Genomic DNA, 25,736 nt, shown 5'->3' on the forward strand with positions numbered 1-25,736 from the left:
ATGGTGGGAGCACCCCTCTCCCCCAGGTCCTACAAGGGCACAGGAGACATTGAAATCAAACCAATTCTAGGATCTCAAATGACAGTAGAAATATAGAACATTTTGCAACCCATTTTTAATCAATCAATCAATCAGGATTTATGAAGTGCAGCAAATCACCCGTGAGGGTCTTAAGGTGCTGGCATTGCTAGCTGCTTTGCAGTGCTCTGTTCATTCAAACAGCCAGGTCTTGAGTCCTTTTCTGAATTTCTGGAGTGATGCGGCGATCCTGAGGTGCAGGGGAAGATCGTTCCGAGCTGTGGTCATTAGGTGAGAGTAGGAGGATCCTCTGATGTTGGATCAGCAGATTTGGGAGGTGTCAGTGAGGAAAAGGGAGGTGGATCTCAGGTGTCTGATTGGTTAGTGGAAGGTCATTCGTTAGTTTGTTGATGTATGATAACCTGCTGAATGATTCTGATCACTATATTGAATGAGGTCACATCAGCTATATTGAAGCATCTCCCAGACATAGGGGGTCATTCCAACTTCGGCGGGTGGCGGAGGCCGCCCGCCAAAGTTCCCCCGCCAGAAGACCGCACTGCGGTCAAATGACCGCGGCGGTCATTCTGACTTTCCCGCTGGGCAGGCGGGCGGGCGACCGCCAAAAGGCCGCCCGCCCACCCAGCGGGAAAGACCCAGCAACGATGAAGCCGGCTCCGAATGGAGCCGGCGGAGTTGCTGGGGTGCGACGGGTGCAGTGGCACCCGTCGCGATTTTCAGTGTCTGCTAAACAGACACTGAAAATCATTATGGGGCCCTGTTAGGGGGCCCCTGCACTGCCCATGCCAGTGGCAGGGGGCCCCACGACACCCGCCAGGAACAGGATGGCGGGAAGGGGGTCGGAATCCCCAAGTGCCTCATATCCTCTTCTCCCACAGACAGCATTGAAAAGAATGACAAGATGTCAAATGAAGAGGTCGATTCCAAGAGACCCTTCGTGAAGGTAGAAACAGAGAAAGGCAGCGCAGGGCCACACTTAGATACCAGGAATGGCAGAGACGCGTATCAGAAGAAACAGATGAACATCTCATTGAGCTGCAATTCACGCAGAGCCTTGATGACATTAGAGGAAAACACTGTATCTGCAGATATAAATCACAAAGGTTACCTACAACTCTAAGAAGAATTCTGGACTGCACAAGGACCACACCTGGTGGAGGTACCTAGTGGAGGTATTTGCAATGTGGGTCCCAGATCCATTCCAGGTAAAATGGGGGGGGGCATGAGGCTCCCTCCCAGGCCGAATTTGGCCCTGGGAACCCCATCCCCAAGGGCCTAGCCTTAATTCAATAGAGGAGGGGGGTGCGCTGCCCCGCTCCCTGGACCGATCTTGTCCTCGGGGGGGACCCTATAAACTGGGACCCGGCCTTCAATAAATGGAGGAGGAGCATACATGCCAACCCTCCCGATTCGGGCGGGAGACTACCGGTTTCAAGGCTAGTCTCCCTCCTGCCTATTTCTGCATGTAAAAACCCGACTCCTCTGCGGGCTTCAGCTGACAGGGCCCGGTCTTGTGTAACTCGCAGTATGCACTGCCAGTAACTTACTCCTGCAGGCCAATGCACAGCACTTGCATCGTGCTTTCTCGGTATGCCATAGCGCTTTCTCCATGCACCTGACAGGTAAGGAAAAAAAAACGTACATTTGCATATCTAATATCCTACTCTGCAGCACCAGACTTCCAAATCCCATACATAACAGTAACTCGATTCAGGCTCCAGTAGAAGTCAATGGGGGGAATACATTCTTCAGATTTGTTTCTACATATCTCCCACTTTTCTCTTCTAAAATGTTGCCCTGTATGGAGGGGGTTTGCACGCCCCCCCACGGCCAATTTTGACCCCAGGGATCTCATTCCTGGGGCCAAGCCATCTGTTCTGGTTGCCTCCCAGAGCACTCCGTGGGTAATGGGACTGCAGGTGGAACTTCAAGGGCCCCCGCGGTCCCAGCCAGTTGCCCGCATCCTGCTGGTGCAGGCATTGATTTTGCACACAGGCACTACTAAACATGCAGCTCCCTGTCTGTAAAAGCAATTGTTTCATCTGCTTTCCTGCCCGAATCTCTGTGGGCAGGGAAACAGAAGAAACTTCCACTTCCACTGGGCAGGAGCACTTTAACAGCTCCCGCCCGCTGGAGCCAGAGTGTTTGCTCTGACTTGGTGGGAGCTGTCAAACCTCCCACCAAATCACAGCAAACAGCTATGTACTGGGGGTTGGCACCCTGTGACATAGCAGGAGGCAGCCCTAGAAGGGGGCACGGTCCCCACGGCCATTATTGGCTCCTCAAGGGGGATGCGTGGCTCCCCCTCTAATCTTTAATTTAGCCCCAGGGAGGCGGTGGTCCCGGGGGTCCACAGTGGACCCCTTCATCATCTTATTTCAGCCCCAGGGAGGTGGTGGTCCCTGGGGCTGCGGGGGGGCCTGAGCTAAGGGGTCAGGGTGTTCCTACCCTGCCCCCCTATTCTTTTTTTTCTTTTTTTCTTCCTAGTTGGAGTGTTGGCAGCCAATGAGATCTCAGCATGAGATTGGGGGTATTGGTAAAGCCTTCACACCTCTAGATATTTATATTTATTTTTCTTTTAATATCTCAAAAACTACTGAACCGATTTACACCAAACAACAAAAGGGCTTAAAAGCCACTTTCTGGACCAAAAGCTACCTTTCTGCCAAATTTGGTATAATTCCATCCAGCAGTTTGGGCTGTAGTTGTGTTCAAAATTCCTATTGGAATTATAATAGGAAATGCACTTTTTGTGAGCTCCCCCCCTTTTCTTAAAACAAAAGTCTTGAAGATTTGTCAAACGGCGCCAAAGGTATAGCCAAGTCAAAAAAAGCTTTTTGTATGGTAACTAGGTCCTAACTATAACAACCTACTGGTGGCCGCCGGTAGGTAATATATGTATAAGTATATGTCAAGTTGGGTCTTGTTGGTAACAGGGATGTTATACTTATGCTCACATTTTAAATGTACCAAACTATAGAAGTTCACCTGTTATAGTTAACTATAACTAGCGCTCCCACAATGCAGTTGTTTATGAATAACAGTACAACAAATGTTGCAATGATAGTAGCAATGATGTTATAAAAGATGTAACGAGAGCTGTAATATCTGAAGTGATTTGCAGTGCATGGCGAGTGTGAGCCATAGATTCCTCAGAGCACAAGTTATAGTAACTCGAAATAACTCTAACTGTAACAGCTGAATTTCTATGGTTTTGTAGTTTTAAAATGTGAGCCTAACTATACCACTCCTTTAACCACACAATATACTATGCTTGCAGACATGGAGAATAAAAACAGAAAATGTGATGGTAAAATATACGCATGAGAATGTAGTGAGCAATTTCTTTCAACATATATTAAAATCACTTTAATGTAAATCAGATTTAAAAGGAGCTGTGGCTCAGCATGCGCTATAACTTACAGAGACATTCTCTTTCCTGTGATCAACTATGTACAGAAAATAAACACATTGTCATACATCTCTCCTTTCTGCTCATCACTGTTCCTTTTCGAAAATTAGATAATAAGGTTAAAAAGCAGGTTCTTGTTTTCTTTGTTAAACTGCAGCTGTAATGGTGCTCCGTGACCCGCCTGTATCTTGGCAGCTGGTTCTGGCAGGAGGCATTATGAGTCGCTACTCAAATGTAAAGAAGCATTACTGTTGAGCAAGTGAAGTATTTTGTTATCGCAGGTGACTATAGCAGTCACATCTTGAGTGTTATAAGGAAACTGGAGGGTGGGATTCAGACTCCCATGTGTTATATGGCTCTACAGTGCAGCTGGTATGTATTCCCACATGCAATATCTTGTAACATGTTTGGAAACTCCTAACCTTCCTCTGTCTTTTTCCCTGTAGGCCGCTCAGGGGCCATGCGGTACCTGCTGGCAGACCAGGGCTGTGAGTGGAAGGAGGACAAATTCTCCTTTCAAGACTGGAATGATGGAAAGGTTGAGCTCAAGAAGACGGCGGTGAGTATTTATGAAGAAGGATTTGGTTCTTATCACGCCTCTCGCTACGGTGAGTCATTGTCGCAAGGTGAGCAAGTGTCCAGCACCTCTTACAGGTCCATTAGTATCTTCCTTGCCAGCTGTTAAGTGTCCGCTCATTCTAGGATGTCACCAAGGAGATCCAGAGGAAATGTGCTTGTATTGAGTGCTCGGTCCTAAGGTCCATAGTTTTGGGTTTTGTGACACCTTGCTGTGTAACAGGGTAAGGGCAGGAGTGTGTGGTATTTAAAATAATACATCTGTGCAGACGCCCTCTTAGATATAATTTCAAGGCTTGCTCCACTTTTGCATCACAAAAAGTGATGCCACTGCGGCACGAGGGGCTCATATATACACCCCTAAGTGTTGAGTGGAGGTGGTGCAGGAAATAGTGGACTTCCAAACTGGGACATGAGCTGGGGTTATTGGAAGACAATCCTTTTTCTAGGAGACCGCCCGGAATGTGCAAACCAAAATACTTTATTTAGGGGGAGGGATGCTAGTACTGACTGAAGGGGGTAAATAACACACTTTTCTGATGCAAGCTTTGATTGTAGCCTGGATGAGTGGAGATACTTGTACTGAGAAAAGATCATGACCTTGAAAGCCACAGGGTCACCTTCCAATGATGTATGATGATATTTGTGACTTTACCTCAGGGCTAGGATGTGAACAGCGTTCACTGGTCTGAAGAAAGCAGGATGTGGACATAGTGATTATGGGGCGTGTCTGTCTTCCAGCTAGACAAGGCCGCATGGATGGCTTGTTTGGGGCACAGCATTGCGTGCTGAGACTGTGCTATATTGGTCTCATTGCAAACCCCTCGACTCTTACAGATAGGGAGGGAATCCCATAAACATTGCCACATGGGCCTGGAGGTTCTATGAAGTGCACATGATTAACAGCACACATTGGTACTCATGGGGTGACCAGGCTGAGGATTTGACTACCCCTGGTTATAGTCCCAGGTTACCACCTGGAGCTAATCCGTAACTGACAGGTTCTTGAGCGGATCCCGTCAACCGCTGAGCTTTGACCTATAACTGTTAAATTCATCAGGATCCGCTCACTGCTCCCAGTGCATTGACTGTTTTTTCATTCTCCTGCTTTTTCAGATTTTTGGGCAGTTACCCATGTTTGCCGATGGTGATTTTATCCTGTTCCAGTCCAATGCCATTCTCAGATATCTTGGGCGCAAACACGGTAAGCACCATACAAGGAGGTGTGGAGCACTGTCTCATGATGGGCTTTGGGGAATCCTTCCTTTTGATAGAAGTAAGGAGTGAGGTGAACGTAGAGGGATTTGAAGGTCTCACAAATGCTCAGTTCAACAAAATCTTCAGTGCTTCAAGAGCAATGAAGCCCTCAGTACACCAGGGTTCAGCGAAGGTTTTAGCACCAGGACGTGGAGAAGCCTAACAGGGGAAGGTTTCTAATCTGGCTTGCTGTGCTCACAGGAGGCTGAACAAGCATAGACTGGTTGTGAACCCTGCCTCTATGCCTGACTATTCCTGGTTTAGTGTGTTGCCTCCTTTCCATCCTCTTAAAAATGTCACATTCCCTCACAGATCTCTACGGGAAGAACAACAAGGAAGCTGCGCTCATTGACATGGCCAACGACGGGATGGAGGACCTGCGTGAGAAGATTTATAAGTGCCTTACCCAAGAGTGGGTAAGTTTTTCTTTATGTTTACTTCAAGGTGGCCTCTAGTATGATGGGTCCTCTCTTAAATCAATTCATGGTGCCAAAAGAGAAATCTTCAACAGTGCACAGAGGTGGCTGGCCTATCCGGAAATGAGGTGACTCCCCCAGTCTATCTTTCTGTGAGGTGCAGAGTAAATCATGTCAGGCAAGAACGTAGAAGCCCACCCAGCTATGACAAATTGTGACGCTTCTTGCCTCAATTACTTATCAGTAGCATTCCTCTTGCCAAGGTTAATGACAAATTATGAGGCGTTGAGCCTCCAAGACACAACCCATATGAGTAAAAAAATTGTCGGTGTATAAATCTCTCCCACCTTCCTTACCTTTTTTATTTGTTGAATCAAGCTACTGATCAAAGTTGGCCTGGTCAAGGAACTTTGCAAGAAATCTTGGCAAAGGAAGTGCTCAGAGTAATGTAATTGCCAGTAAGTAATTGAGGTATTACCGCTTCGTACTCCTTTGCTGCAATGAATTACCAATTGCGATATAGCAAGCAAAAAAAGATACCAGGACAACAGAGATGCAGAATCACTTCCAAAAAAATGTTTAATCAATCAACTACCTTTCTTTGTTGCATCACAGCAGATAAGACTTTCAAGCCAAAAGCATCTTGTATTTCTGGCTTCTGTAACCCTTTGTAAAGTTTCACAAATGATGGTGACAGTGCCTCCCATGGGGCAGCTCTGCATATTTCTGTCACAGAGGCACCTTAGGACTCTGCTACTGAGGTTGACGAACCACTTGTCAATCTGCCTCGAAAGCTTGGGGAAGAGGCCTTCCTGCCATCTTGTATGCTAAGGTGATCATGGATTTGACATATCTGCTAAGTGATTGTCTCAATGGTTTTAAACCTTGTTTGAGAGGACCAAAGCTTCAAAAAGAGAATTTGACTCCTCATATCTAGTCACAGCAACCCTTTCCAAATAAGTCATGAGAGCCATCTTAACATCAAGATGGAGACCCTTCTCCTCAGTCTTGGGGTAGGGAAAGACCGGTAAGACCATCTCTTGCTCTGTATGAAAGGTCGAATAAATCTTGGGCATGAAGGAATGGCTCAAATGCAGGACAACCCCAATCATGAACATTTTGAAAAAATAGATGTTGAAAGGACAGAGAACCTAATTCTCCCAATCGTCTTTCAGAAGTTAAAGCAACAAGACAGAATGCTTTGAATGTCAAAAGCAAAAATCAGTGAAGTGAAAGAGTTCAAATGGTGAATCCTGCAACACTTGTAGGACCAATAAGGACCGAATGAGGGTCAAGAAGAAGGTCAGTATTATTAAAGCCTTTTAACAGTCAAGAAACTAAATTATTGTCATTGTCCAGGTTTCCTCCTGGACCTCAAAAGACTTTGCCAACCGCCCAGTACAACTTCAAAGTTGCAACTTTAAGGCCCAAACCAAAGCCGCCCTGGAGATACTCCAGAACCTGACCTAAAGTTGTTGTTTGTGGACATTGTTGTTTCGATGTGTACCATCTAGAAAAGGTACCCCAATGACCATCATATGAGGATAGATTGGACATTTTTCTTGAGTTGTGGACAGATAATCGTCTATCCACCAGTGCAGACCTCTCAGACACTAGGCTGCCAATCTAAGCCTTCTCAGGCTGCTGACATGAAGATGAGGGTAAACAGTGTGGAAGTGACCTAGGGAAGAGGTTGTCCCCAATCGACTTTCATAATTGCTACCAGAGTGAACCAGGCGAGTGAGGCCAGGCTGGATCAATAAGAATCATGTCTGCCAACTCCCTCCTCAGACTGATCAAGAATTTCTGAAGAAGAGGGAATTTTTAAAGAAGAGGCCCTGTGATTGTGGTCAAGACAGAGCATTGAGGCCCCAAGTGCATTCCTCTCTTCTCCTTGCACAGAAAAGTGGAACTAAGGTGTTCTGCTGGGTGGTAAATAAGTCTATGATTGTGTTAGAAATTGGGTCTCCAGTTGGCAGAGGTATGTACACTGGCCAAGTCGGGACCACAACCTTAGTCACGGTAAGGCAGATACATAACCTAAATTAACCTGTGCTCACCCGCTGGTTGCTTGACACAGAGCAGACAGGCTTAACTTAGAAGGCAATGTGTAAAGTATTATGCAACACTTAAATCACAGTGACACAGTGAAAGACACCACAAAAAGACTCAACACTAGGTTAGAAAAATAGAGAATATTTGTCTAAATAAAAAAGAAGACCAAAACTACAAAAATCCAATGAAACAATCAACAGTTATACTATTTCCTCACAGAAGAGTTGAATTCATTAAATAATAGCTGAAAATCTCCTTGTGGTATTACAGGAGTGCTTAGAACCTCTGTAGTGCCCAAGTTATAATGTTGAGCAAGGGAAAAGTGTTTCCTCCAGCGTTCCCCCCAATAAATCAATGTGTTAGCAGAACAGGCTTGTGCTGGAAAATATGCAGGCACTCCCTTTATGGGGAATACGGTAGTACTCTAGGTGACTTACGGAGTGCAGCCACAGCCTTCCTGGTAGTGTTTGGGCTTCACCGAAGTCCGGCTTGGACCACGCAGGCAGTGGCACCAGCACAATCCTTGAGATAAAGGGGGAACTGTGGCCCGGTTGAGGGTGGGCTCTGCAACATTGGCAGGCCCTGTATAAGGGGCCTGTGTCCTCGGAAGTGAGATATCTATCTCCAGCCCGGTGGCCAACATAGTACCGCCCATGGCATTATGAGCTGGTCTACCGCCATGGTTTAATGGAGGCATGCTAGGGTCAGGTACTACCCTGCTACGCTCTGCAGTCTGCAGCTTGGTCAGCTGTAATGTGCAATTTATTAACTCACCTTCATACAGATGGCCTGCCCTTCTCCGACTGTCTTTCAACTCTACCCGGACTCCAAGGAGGAAGATGAGTACTGATAATAATACTACGTCACACACATCATGTATAAAATGTGGATATCCTGTCTGGTGTAAGTAGACTGTGAACAAAACGATGCACTGCAGCACAGGGAAAGGAACGGGATATAGATTTTATTTGAAACATTCGTCACAGGGTATCCTATCTGCCAAGTTCTAAATCAGGCCCTTAGTCCCACTTTACTCCCCAGGCTTCGATCTCCACTACAAGTTATTTTCAACAAATACCTTCACTTGGCAGTAAGGAAAGTTAATCTACTGCAGGGCTAAACTAGAAGGATCAGGCTAGGTAGAGGTTTTGGAACAGAATAGTGGGGTATCAGTGATCACCATGTGCTAAGCTTTTGCTTATTCACTCACTTTAGTTGATGAATGACAAAAGGGACAGAACTTATCAGAGAATGACAGAGTGAAGTACTAGTAGGAGGAGACTGAGAGGGTGTTGGGAAACACACCTTGTTTTTGGTTTCTAATGCATTGAAAACTTTGTAATGCCACATTAACTGAGGCAGACGCTCATTACACAGCCAGCACTCCAGTGCTGAATTGAACCATGCTGCAATTAGGTCACGGGTGGCAGCATACCATGGGCAGGGAGGTGATGAACAATGATGACCCAAGGTTGGATATCTGCCTTACCTAACAAATGCAGTATTCTTAATTTGTCAAGAAGCAAGCAATGTGACTCACCATCAACCATCCCTGCTGCCGCCGGGCCTCCCGCTCCAACCGCCTCTCGGGGGCACTGACGCTACTGACACTGCCGGCCCTGAGACTGGTGGTCTGTGCGACGGGAAAAAATGTAACATTTTAGATGCCGGATTCGCCTCCCAAGTGATTATTTTAATTTTTGAAGTACAACCTCAATACCTCACTACAGTCCGGTTAGCAGTATCTTCTACTGAAGCTATTACTTTAGGAGGTTTGTTGGTTGACAATGCTTGAAAACCAAGGTAGTTAAGCCAAACTAAAACTTTTTGTAATGGGGGGCAGAGTCCATTATATCCTATGGAACTCGTAATACGGCTGGTGGTATATCCGTCACTTTATTATCACTTTTGGGACGGATTAACACCTCCTCCAAAGTTGTAATAAGCCCTATGGTCGTAGTTTGCAAATGCAATGAGATCTCATACTTTCTTGCCGTGCTGCACTGTCATGGAAACTGCTGGTATACTGCACAAATGAACTGATAACACAACATTGTGGGTGTCCATGACCATGGCCACTCTCTCATTGATTGTTTGACCATGAGCAAAAAAACATTTTCACTTACTTGGGCCTGCAATCTTCACAGTACCAAAAATCAAATCTGTTCTATTTGTCTTAAAGTACAACACGATATATGAGGGGAGAGGGAAAGCTTACTAGCAAAGCAGAAGAAAGCTACAGAGTACAGACAGGAGGAAATCAGCTACAGAAACATGAAATACAGAAAAAACGATAATGCAGGGATAACAAGAATTTATTAACAAACATTAGATAGAGGATAGAAAAAGGAGACAGTATACAAAACAAACAAAGCACTATGCAAAATACCTGGTGTCTAGTGATCTTTTCAACCTCCTGGGGGGTAGATTTGGGGCAACCACCCCAATTGGGGCAATCTTGCTAACTGTCCCAGGGGTGCTGAAAGACTGTCTACCTCGTTGTCGGGGAGGGTCCTGGGCATGCCCATGCCCATGGTGGACAGCCCCCCTAACCTTATATTTCTTTTAAAAGTTCCCTGGTGTCCACTGGGCTTTCTGTTTCCAGGGGGATTTTAGGGGTAATCATGGGGTAATCTCTCCCATCTGCCCCAAGGAGAACAGAAAGACAGCTTTTTTTGTAGGGGCATTGCCCTTCTTTCCATTGTGGGCAGCCCCCCACTGCTGTATTTGTATTTAAAAAAAATAACTTGGTGACTAGTTGCCTTTGTGCCCACCAGGGGGGCAGATTGGGGGTAATTACCTCCATCTGCTCTCTTGGGGGGGACATAAAAACTTTTGCCATATCTACTTAAGGTGGGGCATGGCCGTGCCCTGATGGGCAGCCCTTATTTAAAAAAAATCCCTGGTGTCTAGTGGGCTTTCTCTCCCCCCAGGGGTGGATGATTGAGAGTAATTACCACATCTGCCCCGCCCCCAGGAGGAAGAAAGATAGATATATTTGAGGAGGTTTGGGGGAGCACAAGCCCTTGCCTAAGGGGCTGTTCTCCCTATCCCTGGTGCCTAGTGGGTGGATCCTTGCTTGGGGATTGCCCTTCTGTGGTGATGCCCAAGCAGGGTCCACTGGGCAGAACTGGATAATACAGATTTTTTCCTTTCCAACAAAACTTCTCCCAAAAGAATTAGTGCTAGGGTGGCTGAGATATGCCCCCAAGCACTGATTCACTGAAAGTGAAACTAGCCCTTCGGTGCGCTGGGTGCGCTGATCATCATTACAAACAATAAAAAAGCCCAGACTGCCCAGGAAGCTCTTCTAGAGCAGCCAGAGCTGCAGAAGAAAAGAAACCCTCTGGTGCAAAGCACCAGAGGAGCCTTTCTAGCCATCCCCAGTGACAGCCAATGGCTGACCGATGCACCAAAAGGTTGATGTCAGAATCCTCAGCTTTCAGTTACCCATAAATCAAGCGATGGGCTGACATCTCTGATCCTCTGATTTCCAGGTACAGGCCTCAAACACAAGCCTCATGAATTTAGAGCCACAGCTATTAAACGCATCAAAATTAATTAGCTGTTTGTTTAAGGACCGGTGTATCATCTGTTTTTTCCTGAATTAAAAGGCACCACGCCTCTGTCAGAATTCTTCTGATGTGCCCTTATTGAACCCTCTTTATTTAAGTGCATAACTAACATTTTAATCACAGGGAGTATCTGCGCCTCTGTCGCAACAGTGATAGGAAAATAAAAAAGCACTTGAAGAGTTTAATGCTGGCTGTGTAATAGCGCTTTTTTTTTTACTTTAACCCAGGTTGCACAGCAGCTCGTGCTGCTGTGCAACATATAAAAAAAATGTATAAAGCCAATAGAGCATGCCTAAGCGAACCCTATTGGCTTTGCCAATGCTTGTTTCACCTTTTCCACTTCTATTTTTTGCCAGCCTTTTTTTATGAGCTTACTTTGTTCCTTTTGTTAATCTGTGTTCCTTCCTTTGCTTCCCTCTGCCCACAGCTGCATGGCTCTTATGCGTTCTGTAACATTGGACGTTTCTCCGTTTCGGTTGTGGCCATTACTATTCGGTCACGTCACATCGCTGTCACTATCTTTGCTGTCAGATTTATAGTAAACCAGTCCTGGGATCTTTTGTTCCAGTTCATAGAGGACTGGGCTTGGCAGTTCAGCCTGGTCTATTCCTATTGCAGCAGGGTCAAGACTGATTTGCATATAGATGGGTCCAAACTGAGGTGGCATGGTGTGCAAAATAATGATGGATTAGGGTGCAGACTGATTGATTACCAGTGTCTGAAATTATTTCAAGCAGTCCATCCCTTACTGTTTTGTATATTCATTGTGTCACCCTAAGTAGGACAGGTATGCCCAGCCATGGGTGCCATGCACACTGAGTCACTGCAACTAAGCTGTACCCCATTACTAATGCAAAACTGGTCCTGGGCTGCTTGTGTTCTGGTTCAAGAAATACCTGGCTTGGCAGTTTGGGCTGGACTGATCCTATTGAAGCAGGGTTGAGACTGATTTGCATATAGCTGGGTCCAAACTGAAGTGGTATGGTCGGCAAAATAGCAATGGATTGGGAGGCAGCCCGAGTGACCACCAGCTGCTGAGATTCATTCAAGCATTCCATCCATCACTGTTTTTCATACTTGTTTTTCATACTTGTCAGATTTTTCTCTTCCACCGTCGTGGGATAGATTTTTCACCTGGAAATTGTATGTTTCTTCATTTCTCCCCTGCAAGATTGCTTCACTTTCTCCCCGGTGTCACTCTTCAGAGGTAACAGCATTTCATTGAACTGGTTTTTAATCTGTTCACTATATTTACTCAGGAGGGTTCTTTCTTGGCTTCTGGATTTTTCCTTAGTGTGACACTGCATGTTTTCTGATTTCAACGACCTACGGTGTTGACATTTACTAGACCTGTTGTCATATTCAGATGGGTTTACTGGCCCTGTTGACATGTGGATGGGTTTACTAGCCCTGTTGACACATTAGAATGAGTTTACTAGAACTGTTGACCCATTAGGATGGATTTACTAGACCTATTAACACATTTTGATGGGTTTACTAGACCTGTTGACACATTAGAATGGGTTTACTAGCCATGTTAACACATTTTGATGGGTTTAGTAGACCTGTTGACACAATTGAATGGGTTTACTAGACCTGTTGACACATTAGAATGGGTTTACTAGCCATGTTGACACATTTTGATGGATTTACTAAACCTATTAGCGCATTTAGATGGGTTTACTAGACCTTTTGACACATTAGAATGGGCTTACTAGCCATGTTGACACATTTTGATGGGTTTAATAGGCCTGTTGACACAGTTGAATGGGTTTACTGGACCTGTTGACACAGTTGGATGGGTTTACTGAACATGTTGACACATTGGGATGGGTTTACTGGACCTTTTGACACATTTGGATGAGTTTAACAAACCTGTTGACACATTAGGATGGGTTTACTAGCCATGTTGACACATTTTGATGGGTTTAGTAGACCTGTTGACACATTTTGATGGGTTTACCGGACCTGTTGACACAGTTGAATGGGTTTACCAAACCTGTTGACACATTAGGATGGGTTTACTAGCCATGTTGACACATTTGGATGGGTTTACTAGACCTGTTGACACATTGGATGGGTTTACCGGACCCGTTGACACATTTGGATGGGTTTACCGGACCCGTTGACACATAAGACCTCCAAGGACATAATGAGGGCCTTACTTTCTTTAGGAAAACCTTGAGGGATATACATAGATGGCCTCTTTGTGAATTTAGAATTCTGTCTACTTTTCAGAAATCCATAGCTTTCCTCGACCACCCCTAGGTTTCACACTGGTTTCTACCTGAAAATAGATGCAGGTGGAAAGCACAAAAATAAGAAAACTGGCTGCCTCTTTGAAAAAAGCCAAAACTGTGGTAAATAGTTAGATGCATGTTCCTAAAAGCTGGGGCAGTGGTAACTTTAGCACAAAAGGCTTTTGGTTGATGCCATTTTTAAGAAAAAGAAAAGACACTTATCTGGAGCACTTTTTCCTACGTTTTCAAAAAGACTGAAAATTTAGCTCTATTTTACCTATTTTCTGAGTCCCATCCAGGGGAGTCCACAAACCCTGGGTACCTTTAGAGTCTCCAGGATGTTGGAAAAAAATATGCATATTTTGCATGGATACCTTATGAGGAGAAAAAGTTAAGGAAGCCTAAATGTGAACTACCCCAAAATAGTCAAAAAGGGCTCAGCGCTTGAAGGGGAAAAGGCCCAGCAGTTAAGGGGTTAAACCATGCACTGCTGTGCAACATGTATGTGTAAATGTAACGTGGAATCTGCAAGCAACACAAGGCTGAGGGAGTGTGGGACAACATAGAAGATGGGAATCCACTGAAACAGTCGCCCACCATTCACAGGAACATTCCGACTTTTATCTGTGTCGTGGGGGGTGTTCATTCTTAGAATTGTGGAGATGTGTTCTTTGGGAAGTTTGCTAGCTTCTTTCTCAAGGTGGTGTCCCGAGTAGAGAATCTTCCTCTGGCAGTACTGCATTTTGAAGGGCGCACCTTGTGTCTGTTCTCTGCAAAGTGACTCAACAATGCAATTGTCTCTTGTTTGCAGTCCTCTCAAGATATTGACACCACCAATGGGTTATCAATGCACAGCACTAAAACCAAACTGCAAGACAGCTGTAAGGTCTCCAGATTTCTCTTTAATGTATGATTAAAGATTAAGGGGCTTTCTGTATACTCCATTTGGACTCTACACCACACAACAGTTTTCTCAAAAAAAGCAAAAAGTAGTTGGCCATCCTCATGTAAAGGAATGGAAAAGAACGCTCGACAAAGATCAATGAACGAGAAATACTCTGCATCCCCTGGAATCTGAAAGAGATTCTCTGCAGCATTCATTACTACGAAACGTCATGGGACTAACATTTGGTTCACATTTCTAAATTCCTGACCGATCCACCATCTCTTGTTTTGTTTTTCCAAACCCATCTCTGGTGAGTTGCAAGGTCTCACTAGCACTTGCTTCAAGATAACATGGATCTGATGACAGGAGTGATTCCTGCCCCATGCTCAGGGGTGAGGTTACAACGAGGCATTAAGGGATACCCTGGATTAGGTCTCACTTTGATTCTCATTGCATTGACATTTTTAATCAATTAATGTTTTGCCTGTAAAATCCCAGACTTCCTATTTTACTGTACCTTATAAATCAGGAGGTAAGTCTTCCTTGGTTAGAACTGGGAGGAACCCAACTGCTGTTCCTCATGTTTTCAATTTAAAATCCACTCCCTTTATTTTGCAGATTAAATCCCTCCCCAGCGTGTTTACTGGACTAGAGTCACATAATACAAACTGATGGCCATTTTCAAGGATACCTATCATTACAGGGACTTTAGTTGAAACTGGGTTCATACTCTGTTGTGGATGCCTACAGCTTGGACTTGTTCTCCCTAGAGGGTTAGAGTTGGGACCTCTACTGTTCTCACATTAGAGCGGGTGGCATCATTATCGATTAAAAATGATACAGAATGGTAATTTACTTTTCTCTCCACTTATGGTTGACTCTGGTCTACTTCTAGAACTGTTCCAAGTAGGCATTCCTCTTCCCCTCCCAGGCACTGTCATTGTGACTGATTAGTACCCAGTCCAATTGGACTGTTAAAAGTTAGAAACTGTTAGGAATTGTCAGCAAATATGAAAGGGTTGGTTTTGCTGCATTGTAGAGTTTGGATTTAGACTGTACCTTCTGTTTCCCATATTTTGTTGCCTCAATAGGCTTGGAGCACATTAGCATTAAATTACATTTGAACTTATTCTGCATTGGCACTGCATTCCCTTTTAATTTTTACTCAATTTGGGTTCAGCCTTCATTCTCACTTCCAGTGACCCACCTTGTTACAAATATGATAAGCAGTGGTTTTCTTCAACATTTTTATGTCCATCCCTGTATTTGAGTCGGCAGCCAGCCCTTGGGCTGTACCTCGCGGACCAAAATTCCCTGTCTACACCAGCTGAACACCACCTTGAAAACCAACTCCCTGCATTCCTGCACCGACACAGGGAATAGAATTAAACCCTGAATCTGTCACATCCTTTTTGAAGCAGCTTTGTCTGTGCTTATATGAATTTCTACTTAATCTTCTTTTGCTTTGCTTCCAAATTGTCAGTGCAATATTTTGCACAGGCAACAATCTCGTCTAGTGGCTTTGGCTGCCAACAAATTACATTTTGCTCCATATGGGAACTAATTTCTGTAGGCAAACTGAGTATGCACTTGGACAACAATCCACCAAGATTCTCCTTTTCTGGATATTCAATGCCACTACGCTGTCTGAAAACATGCATCAACCTCCTATAATAAACATGCACCAACTCTTTAGACTGTGAATTTGTCCTGGTTATTTTGAACAAACCTAGATCTATCCGAGGGACCTTCATTTTGAAATGAGGAATTACCTGGTTACATGAGAGCAGGAGAATGCACATTCTCTGTGGTTCATTATTGGGCCAACCCACAACTACATTGCATTCTGCCCACAAATCCTTGGGACAGCAATTTCAAACCGAAAGCACCTTTAAGATTTTTATAATCCTTTCAACCTCGGTGTACCATTTGTCTGGATTCTTTGTTAACTTTGGAAACTGATGTGTGAATAAATAAGACCAGAGTGACTCCAGAGCACATGGACATACTCACCTCCGTGTACCTCTGTCAAAAGAACTCTCCAACCTGAGTCACTTCCACTAACTCTCACTTACATTCCTCCTGTTCCCCTCTCTTTTTCATCTTATTCCCTTCCCACTTCAACCATTAATTCTTCTATTTTTGTACTTTGTCCCACACTCTATTGCATTCCCCCAACTTGTTAAGAGTGCTGTACAGGAGTCATCCAGAGCAGGTAAGTTGTGCACATACCTTATTTTTGTGATAAGTACACCAAGCAAAGGAGCAGTGCCAGCTTGCTCCCAGCTCTTCATCTGCTCACAGCCAGATGCCATCCTCAGAATTCCCACTACATTCTGATTCCCCCCAACATTCTCTCAATCTTCCTAACATTCTGGCCAGAATGTCCCACACAACTCCTTAACATGCCCTTTCAAACTTGCCAATCTCGTTTTCTTTATTTCACCATCTGTCTCCACCATCCTGAAATTTGTTTGCATGCTCTTATTTTCATTCAGATCAATCCCAAAATCCTCAGCCAACTCCTCCAATCTAGCATGTGCTTCACAGGTGTATTGTGAGGTCTCTCCACTCAAGAACATAACCCCAGCCCCAATGAACATTTTTATCAATTCTAATTCAAGAATCTGCTTCACTAGCTCTTCAAATTCTGCTGTTAATTTTATGACATCTCTGTCTTTTTGGAAATCTCTTCTGATTGGGATTGTGTTTCAGAAGCAAAAAGCTGTAGTGATAACCGGTACAAGGGTCAAACCAAGATGGACTCAAAGTAGCAGGTTGGAAACATCCCTGTGAGGGTCCTTGTGCCAAAGGGCCACTCGCACCTTCTATGAGCCCCCCCCTTCTGCTGTGGAGATTGCGCTACACATTGAGGGGCAGCATTGTATGGAGTTGTTCAGGAAATCAATAAACCATCCAAGAACTAATCTTCTGTATCATTGTCATTCACAGGCTCTCCCTTGTCGCCCGACCTCCCTTTCTCTGTATTTTTGCCTGGTCTCTTCCTTTACAATTGCAGGATAAAGACCCATGCCCTTAAGCACACTCTCTCATCACCTCTGTGCCTTGCGTTCTTTTTTGACCCCTTCAACCTGCTTTTCCTTTTTGTGTGCAGCATGTGCTTCAAACTGCATGGGTCTTGGGTGAGGGTTCATCGCATTCACCACTTTTCCCAAATTTTTCAATTTTTCTCACATTGAACGTGCCATAAAGTGGGAATAGCAAATACGCAACTCGCTGTTATCTTATTGTTTGACTCCAAACACTTTTGTGAAGTTCGACATCAGTGGCCAGATTGCAGATGGGTGTCCTCTCCGATGGAACTTATTCAGCCTGGCAAGCAGATGCATCATCATTTCTAATTTTTTTCTATTTTGCTATTTTCTTAAACAGATTTAGGGCCAGATTTTTAAAAAAGTGGCACTGCACGCAGTGCAACATCATTTTTCTTGCACCCCTTAGCGCCCCCTAACTACCATGGCAGTAGTTAGAGAACTAGCGTCAAAATCTTTGACGCTAGTTAGCTCTACAGGATTAGCGGCACAAATGTTGATGCTAATCCTGCAAAGCCCTTTGTAAACAATGGTGTGCCTTCTTATAACTCTCTGAGCAGGCATTGAAAGTACCCAAAAAAATAACGAAAAGAAATCTCATAGATGTTCTTGGCCAATTTGTTTAGCCCCCCCCTAACGGGGGAACACCCCCTTTGCATACATTATGCCTGGCGCAGGCATTATGTAGCACAAAGGGTTACCAAGTGGCACAAGGTATGCATTGTGCCACTTTGTAAATTTGGCACTGCGATTTTGGCCTCGTTGGGCCACATTAGTGTAAAACAAATGACACTAATGTGGCCAAAGAAGGCACTAGGGGTCTTAAATCTGCCCCTTAGTTTCCCTATTCACACAAAATAAACACAGAATGTTTCAATCCCAAATTAAATGACTACCAGTTTCCAGCAAATCACAATGCGATATTCAGTGACACAAATGCCCAATCCCAGTGCGACTCCATGTAACCAACCAATTGCAGTACAGCACCAAATGACATAACGATGAATCCTAGCACTGCAATCAAAGCTGAACAACCAATCTCAGCATGACACCTAAATGATATAGCACACAACACAGCAGAGGGCGATTTTCACTTCACTCCCTTCTGCTTAGCATAAACAAAATATCACAAAGTACAACAATTCTCGTCTGCTTTACCTAAAGGAAAATAGAATCCGCAATCTCTATAAGGGCAATAAGGAATGGCATCCTCCTGGCACTACCAAAAGTACAAAGCAAGCTCCTGGCCAGCAGTAGCCCATTCCGACCTGCGGGATCCATTCCTGTGCACAACTGAACACCAATCTCAGTTAGTACAATGCCACAGCAGACATTTAATACGTCCTTATCTATGGTGAGGCCATAGTGCCTCACAGTCCAATACCTGAACCTTAAGAGACAAGTTAAATGCCGGTTACTTTTATGCTTATATGTCTGCTGGTCTATTTGCATGGGTACCTGTTTGGCTGTTGACCTTTGAACACAGACACCTGTATGTCGGTTGGTCTGTTTGCATTAGCACCTGTGAGCTTGTCGGTCTGTGTAAATGAGTGCCGATACATTTGTTGTTGACTATGTTGTCTATAACATATATATTTTTCTGGAAACGTCACTTGTGCATGTGTGTTGGTACTTTTGTAGAGAGTTATTTAATTGGATTCCTCTGTGTGTTTAGTGTGTGCTCATTGGTAGGTGCATGTGGTTGTGGGCCTTAAAATTGTTAGGTCTGCACGCATGGGTAAGAGTTTTGGTCGATGTACAAGGAGTATTTGTTCTTATGAAGGCGTGTGTGCTTGGCTACCTACAAGTCTGTTTGTCACTGTACATAAATGCCCATATGCATGTTGAATATTGCACATGGATATGTGTACTCCTGCTCTGTGTACAGTGGTGGTTGTGTGACTGCTCATCTAGTTGCTTGGATTTCTGTATGGGTTGTTGGTCTGCATACAGAGATGCTTGCATCTCTAATGGTCTTTATACCGTTGTGTCTGTGTGTCTGCTGGTATAATCTCATGACTGTCTCTGTTGGTCTGGGTACACAGATGCCTGAATGTCTGTTGGTCTCTTTGGCTGGGTTCCTGTATGTTTTCTGTTCTGCACACATGGCTACCTGTATGTATATTGGTCTGTTTGCATGGATAGTTGTTGGTGGTGCCTGTTGGGTATTTCAATGTTTGGCTTATTTCAACACAGAAAACCAACAAAGAGAAGTACTTAGAAGAGCTGCCGAATCATCTGAGGAATTTTGAGCGTCTTCTCTCCCAGAGCTCAAGTGGATTCATCATTGGCAGCACGGTGAGCTAAGCTGAAGGTCCATGATTGCCCTCTGAAGGGGTGACACCAACCTGCAGGTAAAAGAGAGGTTGGGCTTTGGAAAACTAAAACGCTGCAGACTTCCAGTTTATCGTCCTATGGAACTGTCCCTTACAATGCATTTTGGTAACAGAGACATTTACTGCCAGATTTACTAAGATTGTGCCTTACCTTTGCATCGTAGTGTGTGTATAGTAAATATGGTGCATCCATGAGGCACAAACGTACATAGCAAAATGATTTCCCATGCAACGCAACCCAGCACTGCATGAGTCTTAGTAAACCTGCATCATAGTGGGCGAGCGGTCTGTGGAGTCTTCTCTGCCATAATGTACAGAGTAACAGAGAGTGGCAGGTACAGAGGGGCGTATGGTCTAGGCCAGTGATTCTCACAGTATGACCTGGGGCCTCATACAGCCCATCCCGACCTTCACATGTGGTCCCAGCAGATCTACTGCACTGGACTGTCGTGTGCTTGATCGAGCAGTAACATTCAGAAAGATATTGAAGAAACAGCTAGCATTTATTTACACTAGCTGAACTACAAGAGGAGAAGCCGCTAAGGTGTCCTGGAACACTTAACTTTAGGAAAGCATTATTTTTATAAATACATTTTGCAACAAACGTGTAAAAATATGATAAAGGGCCTGATTTAAAGGTTGGCGGACGGGTTACTCCGTCATTAACGTGACAGACATCCCATCCTGTGTATTACTATTTCCATGGGATATAATGGAATTGTAATATGGTGGACGGGTTATCTGTAACATGTGTGACAGAGTAACCCCATCCACCAAACTCTAAACCAGGCCCAAAGTCTCTCCAAAATTGAAAAAGTATATTCCATGAATATGCAGATGTGTTTCCCCCCAGGACATCTGATCAGATCAGTGCAGTTAGAAGTATTTGTCAAACTTATAGTTTTCAAAAATGAACGTAGAAATGTTAATGCCTCCGCCCACCCTGACAGTGCCAATAGTGAGCTAAGAGGCAAGTCAGTTGCCACATAGAGCCTTCTGGGTGGTCCAGGTTGTTATTATACATGGATAACATTATAGTTTGTTGCATAAAACTCAAGAGGGAAGGTTTTGTACAGCGCATATCCTGAACTCATGTATTTGAAGGTGGCCCTATATGTCATAACAAAGAAAAAAGAGGCAAAGTAAAATTAGACAAATGTCAAGAATCACACAACTTGGGCTAATGGGGAAGCCGGGATTGATCCCACGTTTTCTGGTTCCACATTGCGCAATGGATTCTATTTGATTCCAATTCAATAAACAAGCTACATCTTGATTTACACTTGAATCTTCCAAGCTAGCGATAGCACCCACCAAAGCCCCACTTCCACCTTGCTGGCATCAGAGCGGCCCGCGGGCACACTACAGACCACCCTTTGTTTGTGAGAACCCACGGTCTTTGCAGTTGCTCCCTCACACAGCATGGGGATGACTGATTCACGCAGTGGCAGAGTGGGCATATAGTGTACTTGGCCCAACCAATATGTGTGGGTTTAGGAAACCGGAAACAGAAGAGACCAGGGAGGGTAGTTATGAGGGGAAACTAGCTTTGTTCATTCATGTTTTCCATCTCTTTCCGGTCCCATGGACCACTCCTTTTTTCTCCTCAGTGTCTTCATCTCTGGATAAATTCTCTTTGTCCTTCCCCTTTTCCATCCCTCTCTCTGTGGTCTCTATGGAAAGTTCCTTCATCTCTGCCATTTCTTCTGCTCCTTCCCCTCCTTCGCCATACATTTCTTCTCCTTGATTTGCCATACAGTTGCTGTATCACTCTCCCTTTCTCCATCACTGTCTTAAACCACGGGGGCTGCCTCATGCCGTAGGAGTCCCCTTGTTCAGAAGGATCTTCTTCACTTAACTGTTCTATCTGTCTGCTTCTGACAGGTCCACTTTCCTTTTCCGTTGCACAATCTTGTCCCTTTGTGTTTCCTTCATCTCCATTGTTCTCTTCCTCTCCTAGGTCTCTTTTCCTTTCTCTTATTACACGTTCCTCTTGATGATTCCTTCATCTCCAGTGCATTCTTCTTCTGACAGGCCTCCTTTCATTTTCCACTATTACTTGATCTTGACTCTTGGTGATTCCTTCATCTCATGGGTCTTTTCTTCATCTTCTTTCAGGTCCCCTTTCTCCTGTTACTCTCTGTTGCCCCTTGGTAACTCCTCCATCTCCAGTGTCCTCTTTGTCTTCTGTCAGATCACCTTTCCTTTTCTCCTGTTCCTCATTCTTGTCCCATGGTGTCCTCTTCAGGTCCACTCAGTGATTCCTTAATTTCCTGAGTGTCTCCTCCTCACAAGACACCTTTCCCATAGTGTTCTTCCTTTCTCTTTCTCTCTATGTGGTATGATTCTTCAATCTTTTTGTATTCTCATTTAGAGACCTCCCCTCCAAATAAACAGAGTCATCAAGGGTAGGGTAGGTTAAAGCTGACAGCTGCAAAAGATCCCTTGTGTTTTTTTCCAGGAATTCAATGCGATCTTATGCTTCTTACAATCCCTTGCAGAAAATGCAAAAGACACAGGAATCTAAGATTTTTGATCCTTGATCACAGATTATGAATACTCTTGTTCTTTATCTTAGAAAGGAAAATATACTACTGCCCATTCATGTGACTTTTCTCCGCCTTCCTTTAACCACACAGTGGTTGCTTACCCAGTGCTGAGGTATGATATGGTTTGTTTTGAGGGTGGTACTAACAGATCAACAGATCTCCTTTGATTTTTGTCTTATTATTCATGCTGGTCACACAGAGGGTCACTTTTCTTCCCTATCTTGTCCTCTGAAAAGGTCTCTTTTGCTGAACACCTTTTGCTATCTCTTATCTCTTGAGCGATCTCCTCCTCACTTGGATGTCTTTTCCACTTGACAGGTCTCCTTTGCCGATTACAATCTCCTGGACATTCTTCTCTTCCATCTGTTCATCGCCCCAGACTGCCTGAATAGCTTCCCCCGTCTGAAAGCCTTCAAAGAAAAGATGGAATCTCGTCCCAAACTGAAGGCCTTTCTGCAGTCGAATGAACACAAGAACCGTCCCTTCTTACCTGAAAATATGCTGTAGTTGGATCATCATCCAATGGGCCATCGGTCACCTCAGAAAACCTCTCTTCCACCTCACCAGGAAGCTGTGACTGACCACTTCATCCAGGGGAAAGAGCTGATCAATCTCTGGGCTCATGGAAGGAAACTGAAAAATAAAAAGCTTTATCAAAAAGTCTTGTCTGCCCATCTGCAAGACTGTTATTGAATGTTATTTGTATTTATTTAAAAAAAGCCCTTTGAAAAGAAACAATACACTTTCAAAATGGCGGCACAAAGGAAGATTGTTGGTAACAGATAGAAATGATGCTATAGTGCAGTTAATTAATACAGATATAAGGCTTAGGTAATATATATTTACGTTCAGTTACAAAGGCTAGCAGGGATGGGACGAGGAGTCTGGGGGTGTTAACAGTGCTGACTGTCCAGCCTGAAAAAGCTTCAAAAGCAGAAAAGGAGGTCTTTATCCCAGATTTGCAGGCAAGGGTGCTCCAGTGAAGAAGTCCAAGTAATTTGTAGGACCTTTTCGATGTGGGTTCTGGCTGGTGTGAGAATGGGCAGAGGTTCTGGGAGTCTAGAATCAGTGAGTGTGCCTGGGCATGGCATGAATATGCCATAAGAAACAGGGAGTGGCCATGCCATGTACTGCCTTCTAGGCTGTAGTGGGGCGTTTGTGTGGCGCTATGTCTGGTGACAACTATCTTGGTGCCTCTTGAAAGTAGTGGGGGAGAGGCTGGGAACTTAAAGGGCATGTGTTTGGCAAAATGTACTACGTGCTAAGTGTCAACCAATCAAGTGGCAATCACTTAAGGTACTCAGATAGTGGCTGTTGCACACATCCAATTTACTCAAGTCCAGTATTTGTATGTAGTAACTACACAAGGAGATAATAGTTGTGCCCTGGTGTTCAGCGACTAGAATCTGACCTCATTTATCCTTTGAGTTAATCAATTATTCCTGTCCAGTGCTGGAGTAGAATTGCACACCAGGCTCCCGGGCAGAAGGTGATGATGATACCGCATCATGGCAGTGAAGGAGGAGCCGTGAAAGGCAGGCTGATTCCAAACTCTGTATGAAACACTTACACCCACTGGATGGTGTCATCAATGATGTAATATGAGATGTCAGAAGTGATGTCACTGACCATGTCATGAGTGATGCAATATGTGAGGTCATAAGCAATGCATTGCGGGGGCGTACGTTATCGTTAGCTCAGGTAACTATAACTGCTGAATTTCTATGGTTTTGTGTGTATTAAATCTGAGAATAACTGTAGTGTCCCTGTAACCTTTGTTTTTTCTGTGAATTCCTAAGGTTTTTTTCATTCTATTTCCTAACTATAAAGTCCCTGTAACTGTGGGTTTTTTTAGCGAATTGTATAGGTTTTTATTGGTATTTCCTAAATATAAAGTCACTGTAAGTCTAGTCTAGTCTTCTGGATTTGTAAAGCACATGGCTACCCTAAGGGCTTCCCAGCGCTAAGCAGAGTTGAGATACGTGACTAGATAAGCTACGTTATGTAAACAAGAAAGTTTTTAACAATTTTCTGAATTGGAGTTCAGATTCAGTCCTTGTGATTTGAAGTGGTAGGGTATTCCAGAGCTTTGGAACCATGAAGGTGAAAGAGCGGCCTCCAGCTCTTGCCCTGTTGATCCTTGGCACTGTAAGTAGTTGCTGATTTGATGAGCGCAGAGGTCTTGAAGAATGATGGGATATCAATAATCCCTGTATAAGTGCAGTTCCTTTTTTATATATTGCTTTATATGCCAGGCAAAGCAGTTTGAAGTGAATCCTTTTCTATACTGGAAGCCAGTGTAGTGCCGTCCTAGCGGCAGTCACTGGCTGAGATGTTGGGATATTCAGCACTGTTAGAACTGCCACATTTTGTAAAGTTTGCAGTCTTTTGATAGCTGATTAAGGACTTTCTAGATGTAAGGAGTTTCCATAACCAAGCAGTGAAATAATCAAGCTTTCCACTGCAAACCTTCGGCTTGAGTTTGGCAACCAGCTCAATAATCTCCTCACAGGAGGCCGAAGCAAGTGGCCATCAGTTTTTAAACCTGGGTTGGGCCAGTTGGCTTCTTATTGATCTAGACTCCAAGGCTTTTCACCTCTTCCTTAGGACTGGGTTGATGCCCAGACATAGAGGCCAGTTAAGCTCAAACCACTGAGCCGGATTGTTTCCTACCATCAGCACCTTAGTTTTGTCTCCGTTAAGTTTGAGGCTGTTGGCAGCCATCAAGTCAACTACGTGCTTCAAGATTTGTCAAGGAGGGCGGAGGTCCTGTCTATTTGATGCAAAAGGCTTGATTATTCGAGTATCATCCACGTATGATATGGCTGTAAAGCTGTATGTTTTGATGATCTCCGCCAATGGACGGACATATATATATTAAATAGTGTTGGACTAATTGAGGACCCCTGCGGCAATCCACACTCCAGGGGAAAGATCTCAGATTGTTTATCTTCTTCACAGACTTGAAAAGTTCTGTTCTGAAGAAAGGCAGCAAGTCACTTTAATGTTGACCCGGAAATCTCTCCACCTATTTGATAAAAGTGGTATGTGAGACCATATCAAAAGTAGCTCTCAAGTCCAGAAGGATCAGGGCAGCTGAGCCCCCAGTGCCCAGGATTCCCCTGAGCTTCGCTGTGGCTGCTGAAAGGGCTGTTTCCCTGCTGTTACCTATTCTGAATCATTTGGGAGAGATGTAAAATCTCATTCCCCTCAAGGTAGCTAGCAAGGGCTTTGTTAACAATTGGTTCCAGCATTTTGCTAGGTCCTGGCAGGAGGGAAATGGGGTGCTAATAATAATAATAATAATAATAATATTAATAATAATAATAATAATAACCTTTG

The 25,736-nt window shown here is 44.3% G+C and overlaps 1 protein-coding gene across 2 annotated transcripts in view; it reads left to right on the forward strand.

Annotated features, from left to right (window-relative positions):
* The window catches only part of LOC138293746 (glutathione S-transferase P 1-like), a 59,371-nt gene extending 36,317 nt beyond the window's left edge, over window positions 1–23,054 (forward strand). For both annotated transcript variants that reach the window (XM_069233084.1, XM_069233085.1), the window contains exons 3-7: window positions 3,898–4,010; window positions 5,144–5,231; window positions 5,597–5,700; window positions 19,706–19,807; window positions 22,713–23,054. In XM_069233084.1, coding sequence (XP_069089185.1) covers window positions 3,898–4,010; window positions 5,144–5,231; window positions 5,597–5,700; window positions 19,706–19,807; window positions 22,713–22,901 — 596 coding nt within the window. In that variant the 3' untranslated portion in view covers window positions 22,902–23,054. The remainder of the gene's footprint in view (window positions 1–3,897; window positions 4,011–5,143; window positions 5,232–5,596; window positions 5,701–19,705; window positions 19,808–22,712) is intronic.
* Window positions 23,055–25,736: the final 2,682 nt, after the last annotated feature.

Source organism: Pleurodeles waltl, chromosome 4_2 (assembly GCF_031143425.1).
Source record: "Pleurodeles waltl isolate 20211129_DDA chromosome 4_2, aPleWal1.hap1.20221129, whole genome shotgun sequence".
NCBI lineage: Eukaryota > Metazoa > Chordata > Amphibia > Caudata > Salamandridae > Pleurodeles > Pleurodeles waltl.